This window comes from Balaenoptera acutorostrata, chromosome 8 (genome assembly GCF_949987535.1).
Source record: "Balaenoptera acutorostrata chromosome 8, mBalAcu1.1, whole genome shotgun sequence".
In the NCBI taxonomy this organism is placed as follows: domain Eukaryota; kingdom Metazoa; phylum Chordata; class Mammalia; order Artiodactyla; family Balaenopteridae; genus Balaenoptera; species Balaenoptera acutorostrata.
This window is the reverse complement of record NC_080071.1, coordinates 71,003,367-71,015,626: the sequence shown is the minus strand read 5'-3', so window position 1 is coordinate 71,015,626 and position 12,260 is coordinate 71,003,367. Positions and strand designations below refer to the sequence as shown.

Genomic DNA, 12,260 nt, shown 5'->3' with positions numbered 1-12,260 from the left:
GAACGTGAGGCTTCTCTTAATGAAGCCACTCACCCTCATGGTGGATCCTGGATATGTTTCTGGTTCGGACCACACTAACCTTTACATGTTCTTTTTGTCTGAAGGTTTAAGAGCAAAGAAAAGGGTGATTTCCTGGAGAATTTGAGTCAAGCCCTTTCATAAGCCTTGCTCAATATTAACAGCTCATTGTCTAGTGTTCTTGGAGCATCTATTCAGTCATAAATAAGGGAAGTCCAGGACCAAATGTAGTGGATTAGAAGTGATTAAGTATATGTGCAAAGTACAGATCAGATTTCTGATTCATTAGTGCATATTATAATTTTTATTTATCCACTGCAATAGCTCAATTAAATTACCTGAAAACTAAAGACTTTAAACCCAAGAAAGTCTCACTTCAGCAACTATCATAATCACCTTAAGAAACAATGTCAAATAAAACTACACAGTCAACTCTTAATAATGCATGTTAAGAGAGCTCAGGATACAGGGATAATTGTCATTCAAAAGTAATCCTCAAACTTCATTTAATTAAGAGTTAAAGGCTCTCACATGACTAAATCTCTTACCTGAAGACTGAATGTAGGAAAACTGATTGGTTAAATGTTTAGTAACTACTGACTACCCTTTGGTTGAAACCAAAAATAGTCAACAAAAGAGAAAAGGAGGAAAAGCAGAGTGACTAGATAATTCACAAAGAGGATAATAAAATCCTCAAAGAAGGGTGGGATCAAAATGGCAGAGTAAGAAGAACTTGAGCTCACCTCCTCCCATGGACACACCAAAACTACAACTACATATAAAGCAACTCTCTCTGAGAACGACCTGAAGACTAGTAAGACAGGTAGGAGGGGTAGAGGTGTGATCTGGTCACCCACATCCCCAGTGTGGTGACCCACAAGCAAGAGGGGATATCATAACCACAGAAGCCCTTGCTAAAGAGCAAGGGGTTCAAGTCCCACATTGGTAACCCCAGGCCAGGGGACCTGCATGAGAAATATGAGCCCCCATAAGGTCTGACTTTGAAAACCAGTGGGGCTTACATACAGAAGAGCTAGAGAGCTCTTATGAGAAACAAAAACTCTACCCTTAAATGGCTCACGCACAAACTCACTCACTCTGAGTCCCAGCACATAGGCAGCAGACTGAATGGATTCTAGCTGACCTACCAAAGCCACCCCAGCATGTCTCTGGCCTGTGCCCACTTCATCTCTAGCTTCCCTGCCAAGGCAGCCCTCACTGAGCATGTCCCAGGACCCTCCCTCTTTCCCAGCCCATGCCCACTTCAGTTCCAGCCAGCCTACCAAAGCCAACCAGCACATGCAGTCTATAGAGGGAATGCTCCTACACAAGGCCATGACTTCAATACTAGGGAAAATAACTGTTTTGCCTAATTCATAGAAACAAACACAGAAAGTAGAATAAAATGAGGATGCAGATATATATGTTCCATATGAAAGAACTTGATAAAACCTCAGAAAAAAAAAAAAAAACCTAATGAAACGGAGATAAATAATTTGCCTGATAAAGACTTCAAAGTAATGGTCATAAAAATGCTCACCGAACTCAAAAGAATGGATGAACACAGTGAGAACTTCAATAAACAGTTAGAAAATATAAGACAGACCCAACCAGAGCTGAAGAATAAAATAACTGAAATGAAAAATACACCATAGGGAATTACAACAGGTTGGATGATACAGAAGAATACATAAGCAATCTGGAAAACAGAATAGTGGAAATCACCCAATCTAAACAGCAAAAATAAACGAAGAACTAAAAATTGAGGATAATTTAAGGAACCTCTAAAACAACATCAAGCATGCTAACATTCATATTATAGGGGCTCCAGAAGGAAAAGAGCAAGAAGGATGGGTCAGAAAACCTATTTGAAGAAATAATAACTGAAAACTTCCCTAACTTGGAAATGGAAACATATCTAAGTCCAGGAAGCACAAAGAATTCCAAACAAGATAAACCCAGAGACAGCCACACCAAGACACACTATAACTAAGATGGCAAAATTTAAAGATAAAGAGAGAATTTTAAAGGCAGCAAGAAAAAACCAACTAGTCACATCCAAGGAAACCCCTATAAGACTATAGGCTGATTTTTTCAGCAGAAACTTTACAGGCCAGAAGACAGTGGCATGATATGTTAAAAGAAAAAACTTACAACCAAGAATACTCTAGCTGGCTAGGTTATCATTCAGAATTGGAGGAGAGATAAAGAATTTCCCAGACAAGCAAAAGCTAAGAGTTCATCAGTACTAAACCAGTTTTACAAGAAATGTTAAAGGGGCTTCTTTAAGTGGAATAAAAGGCCATAACTAGAAATAAGAAAATATACAAAAGAAAAAATTTCACTGGTAAAAGCAAATATATAGTAAAGGCAGTGGATCAGACATTTAAAAAGCTAGTATGAAGGTTAAAGACAAAAGTCATAAAGTCAACTATAACTACAATAAGCAGTTAAGGAATACACAAAGTAAAAAGATATAAAATATGGTATCAAAGACATAAAACATGGGGGGGTATAAATGTAGTGCTTTTATAATGCATTCAAACTTAAGCAGCTTTCAAGTACACTGCTGTATAGCTGTCACCTACAAGAGACTCACTTCAGATCTAAAGACACATACAAGCTGAAAGTGAAGGAACAGAAAAAGATATTCCATGCAAAAAGAAAAAAGAAAAAAAAGAAAGCTGGCTTAGCAACACTCATATGAGACAAAATAGACTTTAAAATAAAGACTGTAACAGAAGACAAAGAAGGGCATTATATAATTCTAAAGATGTCAATCCAAGAAGAGGATATAACATTCATAAATATTTATGCACCCAACAAAGGAGCACCTAAATATATAAAGCAAATAATAACAGACATAAAGGGAGTAATTGACAGTAGTAAAATAATAGTAGGGAACTTTAGCACACCACTAACATCACTGGATAGATCATCCTGATAGAAAAATCAATAAAGAAACATTGACCTTAAATGGCACATTAGGCCAGATAAACTTTATATAAATATACAGTACATTCCACCCAAAACCTGCAGAATACACATTATCTTCAAGCGCTCTTGGAACATTCTCAATGAAAGATCATGTACGGCCACAAAGCCAGTCTCAATAAATTTAAGAATACTGAAATCATAGAAAGCATCTTTTCCAACCACAACAGTATGGAACCAGATACCAATAACAAAAAGAAAACTGGAAAAAAACCCAAAAACACTAAACAACACACTACTAAACAACCAATGGGCCAATGAAGAAATCAAAGAGGAAATTAAAAAATACCTTGAGACAAAGGAAAATAGAAAACTGGAAAAAAACCCAAAAACACTAAACAACACACTACTAATCAACCAATGGGCCAATGAAGAAATCAAAGAGGAAATTAAAAAATACCTTGAGACAAATGAAAATAGAAATACAATCTTCCAAAATCAATGGGCTATAGCAAAAGCAATTCTAAGAGGGAAGTTTCTAGTGATACAGGCCGCCCTCAAGAAACTAGAAAAATCTCAAATAAACAACCTAAATTATACCTAAAGGACTAGAAAAAGAACAAACAAAGCCTAAAATTAGTAGAATGAAGTAAATGAGAAAGATCAGAACAGAAATAAATGAAATAGAGACTAAAAAAACAATAGAAAAGATCAATGAAACAAAGAGCTGTTTCTTTGAAAAGGTAAACAAGATTGAAAAAACTTCAGCCTGACTATTCAAGAAAAAAAGAGAGTGCCCAAATAAATAAAATCAGAAATGAAAGCGTAGTTACAACCAATACCACAGAAATACAATCAAAATAGACTACTACAATTATATACCAACAAACTAGATAACCTGGAAGAAATATACAAATTTCTAGAAACATATAATCTTCCATGACTGAATAAGGAAGAAATAGATAATCTGAACAGACTGATTATTAATAATAAAACTTGAATCAGCAATCAAAAAACTCCCAGCAAACAAGAGTACAGGACCAGACAGCTTCACAGGGTGATTTACCAAACATTTATACAAAAGTTAATACCAATTCCAAAAAATTGAAGAAGGAACACTTCCAAATTCATTCTATGAGGCCAGGGATATCATGATACCAAAACCAGACAAAGACACTACAAAAAATGAAAGTACAGGCCAATATCCCTGATTAACATAGATGCAAAAATCCTTAACAAAATATTAGCAAACCAAATTCAACAATACATTTAAAGGGATCATATATCATAATCAACTGGAATTTATTCCAGGAATGTAAGGATGGTTCAATATCCATAAATCAATCAATGTGATACACCACATTAACAAAAAATAAAAATCACATCATGATCTCAATAGATGCAGAAAAAGCATTTGACAAATTTCAATATAAACCTATGATAAAAACTCTCAACAAAGTGGGTATAGAGGGAATACACCTCAGCACAATAAAGGCCATATATCACAAACACACAGCTAACACCAAACTCAATGGTGAAAAGCTTAAGGCTTTTCCTCTAAGATTAGAAACAAGATAAGGATTCCCAATCTCACCACTTTTATTCAACATATTACTGGAAGTTCTAGCCACAATAATCAAACAAGAAAAAGAAAAGACATACAAATCAGAAAGGAAGAAAACTGTCACTATTTACAGATGACATGATACTATTTATAGAAAACTCCAAAGACTCCTCCAAAAATTATTAGAAATTATAAATGAATTCAATAAAGTTTCAGGATACAAAATTAGTATACAGAAATCTGTTGTCTTTCTCTACACTAATAACAAACTATCAAAAAGCAAAATAAAGAAAACAATCTCATTTACAATTGCACCAAAAAGAGTAAAATAGCTATGAATAAATTTCACCAAGGAGATGAAACACCTATACTCTGAAAATGGTAAGATATTGATGAAGAAAATTGAAGCAACACAAATGAATGAAAGAACATACTGTGCGCATGGATAGGAAGAAAAAATATTGTTAAAATATCCATACTGCTCAAAGCAATCTACAGATTCAATGAAATCCTATCAAAATACCAATGGCATTTTTCACAGAACTGGAACAAATAATCCTAAAATTTGTATGGAAACACAAAATACCCTGAATATCAAAGCAATCTTAAGAAATAAAAAAAAGCTGGAATTATCACACTCCCTGACTTCAAACAATGCTACAAAGCTATAGTAAGCAAAACTGTAAGGTACTAGCACAAAAACAGATACATAGATCAATGGAACAAAACAGAGCACCCAGAAATAAACATTTATATGGTCAAGTAATCTACAAGGAAGCGAGAATATACGATGGAGAAAAGACAGCCTCTTTAATAAATGGTGCTGGGAAAACTAGACAGCCACAAGCAAAAGAATGAAACAGGACCATTTTCTTTTACCATATACAAAAATAAAATCAAAATGGATTAAAGAATTAAATATAAGACATTAATCATAAAACTTCTGTAAGAAAACATAGGCAGTATGCTCTTTGATTTTTTTGGATCTGTTGCCTCAGGCAAAAGAAACAAAAGCAAAAATAAATGAGACTACATCAAATTAGAACGCTTTTGCATAACAAAAGAAACCAACAAAATGAAAAGGGAAAGAGCAATCTACTGAAGGGGAAAAGATATTTACAAATGATATATCTGATAAGGGGTTAATATCCAAAATATATAAAGAACTCACACAATTCAACATCAAGAAAGTCAACAATCCAATTAAAAATGTGCAGATGATCTGAATAGACATTTTTCCAGGGAATATATATAGATGGCCAACAGACACATGAAAAGGTTCTCAACATCTTTAATCATCAGGGAAATGCCAATCAAAACCACAGTGAGATATTACCTCACACCTGTCAGCATAGCTATTATCAAAAGCCAAGAAATAACAAGTGTCGGTGAGGACGTGAAGAAAAGGGAACCCTCCTGCACTGTTGGTGGGAATGTAAATTGGTGCAGCCACTATGGAAAACAGTACAGAGGTTCCTCAAAAAATTTAAGAGAACTACAATATGATCCAGCAATTCCACTTCTGGGTACTTATCCAAAGAAAACAAAACACTAATTTGAAAAGACATATGCACTCTATGTTTATTGCAGCATTATTTAAAATAGCCAACATATGGAAGTAACCTAAGTGTCCATCAACAGATGAGTGGAGAAAGAAAATGTGGTACACATATATACAATAGAATATTACTCAGCCATAAAAAAAACAAAAAACTGAAATCTTGCCATTTGCAACAACATGAATGGACCTTGACGGTATCATGCTAAGTAAAATAGTCAAAGACAAATACTGTATGATTTCACTTATATTTGGAATCTAAAAAAAAACAAACAAGCTCAGAAGTAGTTTCATAGATATAGAGAAAAAACTAATGGATGTCAGAGAAGAGGGAGATGGGGGGCTGCATGAAAGAGATGAAAGGAATTAAGAGGTATAATCTCCCAGTTATAAAATAAATATATCATGGTGTTGTAACATATAGCATAGGGACTATAATCAATAATAATGCAATAACTTTGTATGGTGACTTACAGTAACTAGTCTTATACTGGTGATCATTTCATAATGTATAAAAATGTTGAATCACTATGTTGTACACCTGAAACTATATAATATTGTAAGTCAGTTATACTTCAATTAAAAAAATCCTGAAAAGTTATAGTTGCTTATATTTGTAAATATGATTACTTGGAGAAGTCTTTGCAAGATAGGTTTTTTGCAAACTGCTATATGTTGGCAGCTGTAACTCGGTGATCTCCCTGCCAATTAAGTACACCAGATTTTCATTAGTGAAAGCTGTGCTATATTGCAGTCTCACCACTTATCTCACAAAGATGTTTGCAAAAAAAGTTACCTCACTATGTTTGTCTCATGTTAACAATTAAAGTATTGTGATAGAAATCATTTTAATGCAGACAGATATAAGATGCCCGGTTATCACTAGCATGGACATTGGATAACTTTATACTTTGATGTAGATTAGCGCTGAAAGAGTCGTTGAATTGTTTTTGAATTTAAAAAGGAAGATTACTGGAAAAGACAGCTTGTTAAGAGCTAGGAAAACAGAGTATAAAACCTCACTTAAGACACTAGAGCACCCACATATTTCATTCAAATTTATTTCAAACTATTCGAACATATTCTTGTAAAAATCATGTTTGCACCGAATGAAATACTATATATTTTCTTTGAGCTTTTCAACCAAGTTCTTCAAAGCTCCCTGTAGCAGGGATGTATACTGGGCCTGAGTCAGGACAGGTTAATCAGTTTAAAAGCCTATAAAATGAATCACTGCTGGATCTCTGGAATCTTGAATTAAATCCGAGGGGATTATATTTGGACAAAAAAATAAGGTAGATTTTGCAGTTTCCTTGATACCTTTAAGAATAAAACAGATTACCCATCTCTCTCCTATCTGCCTGAAGAATGGAGTAGTTATCTTTTTCTCATGAACCCTCCCCCTCTCCTCAATACCATTAATTTAGAGAAGGGGAGCTCAAAAGCTTCACACAAGAAATAGTGAACCTAATTATCCACATATGGCCATTCAATTTTTCTGGTTATTTCCAATGATAATCGCTCATCACTGTCTGATCTTGCTTCTTCCTAATATCTCTGAGCCTCGTCAGGTCACCAGGTTACCATTTAGTTGCTAAAGGGAGAGGGGGGAGTATTTTTATCATTAAGTAGTCCAAATTGAAACGACCCAGTAAGTAGATGCTACCAAAACAAATCACTTAAGCATTGGACAATTGGACCATCTACAGGATCCGGCTGGATATTCTGAGCTTCCTCCTTCCTCTCCTTAAAGCCTAGAGGTAGCGGTCTTTTCCTTAACCTCCTGATGTTGCCCTACGGATTTATTTTCACGGCATTCTGAACGTTCGGGGGCTTAAGAAAACCCCTGAGTTAAAGGAGGGTTAGATTAATTTGTTGTGCTACTTTAAAATAAAACTGCAAAGTTTACTGAGTGGTGACTACTAACTTTTTCCAACAGGAACACATCAGCCTACAACTACTACAAGACGAAAAATTACAGTGGGTAGGTAGCAGGGGGTCGCGGTGGCGTTGAAACCACCTAGAGGTCCAACAGTCGTCTCTACCGGCTGGGTGACCGCAAGCTTCACAGGGCACCCAGAGCGGGAAGCCCGCGCCCTCGCCCCCAACACCCGTTACCGCGGCCAGCGTCTGGGCGCCGCGCCTACTCGGGAAGGATACGCTCCAGGTAGTAGGCGCCCTCGGCGGCCACCGCCTCCGCGGTGTCCCCGGCAGCCGTCGAGCCCATGCCCAACGCTTCTTCCAAAACCCGCAGGGCCGAGGAGGGTATCCCTTGCTGAGCAGCCATCTGAAGCGCTCCGGGTGCCTGCCCCTGGCTACCGCACCACATCCCAAAGGCAACCGCGAAGACGCTCGAGTACGAACACACACACGCAACTCTCGCGAGAGTCTAGCATCCTTCACCCCTCCCACCGCGCGGGCTCCGGGCCAGGAAGGGCTACCCGGAGCCCTAAATGTGGGTGTCCTCTTCGCTTCCTACGTTACTGGGGCAACCTCGTTGCCTAGTTACCCTGAGCCCTCGGAATGCAGTTCCTGGACTGGACGAGATAAAATGAAGCAGTGGACTTGGTTTGCACACCTTTTCTTACCGAGGTGGCTTGGTTTTCTTCAGTTTTGACCCTAGCATTTGTTTTTCACTTCGTTTTCTTCTCTAAATTGTCTTTCTGTTGGTTCTTACATGCCAATCATCAGTCCCCAGATTTTTAGGTATGTGTAGAGTCCTAGTTGTCCCCAGGGAAAACTAATGGAAAAGAGGAAGATCCTCAGTACCTGGAGAAAAAAAAAAAAAAAGTCCTAGAAATCATGAGATTGGCCCAGGGGAACTGCCAATAAAGAACTAGGATGGTCACCCTAGTCAATTCCATTCTCGTACTCATTCAAAGTATTTATCTGGACATCTGTTTTGTCTTTGGTTTATATACTCTGGGACTTGGAATTGTAGTTGTAACGTTGATTCTTACCAAAGTAAAGCCATTTCCATAAGAATTTTGAGGTACAAATTGTCCTAACATAATGTATAATAAATGATATTTGCCCAATCATGTGCAGTCCTTTTGCTATGACAGAATCTTCCTCGGGTTTATATTGTGTATGTATCAGAACCATCTACATACAGGGCCCTTTTATTTACGGATTCTTTTTCATCCTACATTCTGATGAAAATTGGATGCCAAACAGCACCTCGTTATAAAAATTCCCATTTCTTACCAAAAAAAACATAGTGGCAACTTCTAATGAGGTGATTAAGAGCTTCAATGTTGGAACCAGAGAGGCTGCGTTCAGAGCCTGGCTCCACCATTACTAGCTATGAAACCTTGGGCAAACCACTTAATGCCTCCAGGCCCCGGTTTCCTCATTTTTAAAATGGGGATATTATTACCTACCTCAAAGTATTGTTGCAAGAGGTAAAACAATATAAAGAGTTGAGAACTCACCAGTCACATGGTAGACACTAAGAAATAGCTGTTATTTGTACTTAATTGTTTGGTTTGGTTTTGGGATTTTTGTTTTAGCATACTCAAGCATCACAATTAGATGTAATAGTTAGAGAATTCATTCTTAGTAGTATTTACTCATTTAATAACTTACTCCTGTCATTCACTTCTCATATCAAACATATCCCGAGTGCTCATTAAGATGCAAGGAAGAATTATAAGGGGCTGAAAATTCAGGGAACTCTGAAATTGGGGAATCCACTGCTTTTCTCGTAAGCCTGCTCTTCCTTCCAAAGGGAGGAATTTCCTCATCCCTCAAGGTTGTTTCCTGTAAGCACAAGCCTGAGATATGGCCTGGGTGAGGAGTGTCAGGGCCTTGCACACTCAGCAAGACATGTAGAAACATGAGAGAACCATAGAGGAGGGTGTCTCTGAACAATTAATGTATACTTTGATTTTTTTGTCTGTTATAACAGCTCTCTTATTTTTTAGAGGTAGTATGTCGTGTTCTACAGATAGGTTTGAATCCTGGCACTTCTGTATGACCTTAAGTAACTTAAGCTCTGCGAGCCTTAGTTTCCTCTTCTCTAAAACAGAGACTTTAATATCCACCTTACTAAAATATAGATTAAATGAAATGAAATATGTAAGAAGCACTGAAGATCATGAAGAAGCAAAGCCTCTACCTACAAAAGTGAATCTTGCTCATTCAGAAATTTGAGCTTTTTTCTTTAAAGAAAAGTGTAATAGACATCTAAGTTTCCATTCCTCATAGAGCTTTTTAAAATGGTTTCATTGGATATAGGGCTTAAAAATCACTATTAAATGCAAATAAAGTTACCCCCCCCCAAAAATGTCCAGTATATTAAATATTTTCAATAAATGTCAATAAAATTTACTTAAATTATTGAGAGAATATGCCAGTCTCGAATTGGATATTATATTTATAAGGAACTTACATATATAGAAAAATTTTTAAGACAAAACTTAAATATTTTTAGAAATATCCAGAATTCAAAGAAGGAGATCTTAAGAGTCATAAGAAAGCAAATAAATTATGACCAGTATCCACCATTTAAGGCAGAGAAGAAGTGGAAATGATTGTCAGAAGAGCTAAAAAAAAAAAAAAGTCTTACAACTTAAAGAAGTATCATTACTCCGCTCCTCAAAAAAATTTTTTTTAATTCTGGAAGTCTCATTTTCTAAGTGTTCCAAATAACCAAAGTTTTAACTCAGAACTACCAATTTGATTACATCCATTTCATGACGTTCAAATTTAGATGTCACCCAAGATGTTTTTGGCTTCCCTCCAATTTAAACACATTTCACAGGACCAGAGCAGCAGTGCATTTAAAAATTCACTGTAGTGTCTTTAATATCTTACTTTGTAAACCTTTAGATTTCTACAATGGATGAGTAATATTTTTAAAAGCAATTAAATAAAAGCAAAAGTAATCTTAACAAATACAAACAGAACCAATAATTTCCTTCGGATAAAAAGTGGGATGCAACCTTCTGTAGTGATTGCTAATATCTTAAAACCAGTATGTCTTTGTAATGGATGAATTTGAAAATAATCCTTTTACATTGGAATTCTTGTTCCATTAATTGCTGGTTTAATTTAAAAGAAGTGTGAAAGCCTTACTAAGAAAAAGCAAAAACTTCAGATCACAGTAGTGGTTTCAGTTATAATGCTATCCTATAGTCCTTCCATTCTATAGTCCTTACTTTTTAAAATATTTTGCAATATTTTAAGTGTAAAAAGAAAAAGAAAATTGCCTTAACATTTTGATAAATGAACAGCAAGCCGTCTAGTTTCCCTTTGAATATGCTCCTGAAAGACGTAAATAAAAAAATCCAATGGAGACAGTCAAAATGAAGCAACAACCACAAAAGTCAACAGTTTTTATTTCCTTCCAGACTAAATGCTCCATTATTGTAAAAGTGAAATTATTTTTAAAAGCAAAACCAGAAAAGAATCTGACAATGGATTTACTCCTCACGTTTTTAGTTTCAAAGCAGAAAATACTCATATGTAAAGCTATAGTAAATTACTATTCAATTTTCAGAAGTTGAGTGTTCATTTGCTACCAATAGAGCCCAAGCCATATACTGATGCATCTTTTTATGAAAGTAACTATCTTATTTTCTTTCAAAAGCTCACAGTAAGTGGTAGCCAGTTTTAGAATTTCAGAATTCATAGAAGTAGTGGTAATTGACTGTGGTCAGCCATACAGCTATATTTTCCCTTTTTTCACTAACAACTGTTCGCAAATTCATATCTCTTGTGTTCTTAGCCCATGTAGTTCAAATAGGATCAATCCTCTGACTTTAGAGATGAGCACATGACCCAAGCTTAGCATAATAAGATTTCATTTCTCTTGGCTACAGTGATCAGCTGCCAAGTTGGCATGTGACCCAAGAAGAGCCAATGAGACACAGTGGGAAATTGTTGGAGATTCTGGCCAAAAGATTTATTTCATCCCTTGGGATTTAAGTTCTAGAGTTGCTAGTCACTTTGCAAGTATGAAGAAAATTTCTATCTAAGACTTGAGTAAAAATGGAGGACCGAGGTGAAAGAAACAGAAAACCTGAGTCCAGATAAAGTCACTTGAACCTCTAGTATATACGTATATATTTCCTTGCTCTGTCAGCTGATAGGGTCTAGAAGCAAAAACACCCCCATAAGCAATGATCAGACCTACCACCCAGATCTTGGTTTATTAATACCATTTTCCAATAAAAAGAAGAG

The 12,260-nt window shown here is 36.1% G+C and overlaps 1 protein-coding gene across 1 annotated transcript in view; it reads right to left on the bottom strand.

Annotated features, from left to right (window-relative positions):
* SPAG16 (sperm associated antigen 16) overlaps positions 1-8,413 on the bottom strand; it is a 913,876-nt gene extending 905,463 nt beyond the window's left edge. The window contains exon 1 of the mRNA XM_007187870.2: positions 8,235-8,413. Coding sequence (XP_007187932.2) covers positions 8,235-8,403 — 169 coding nt within the window. The 5' untranslated portion in view covers positions 8,404-8,413. The remainder of the gene's footprint in view (positions 1-8,234) is intronic.
* Between the last annotated feature and the right edge of the window lie 3,847 nt (positions 8,414-12,260).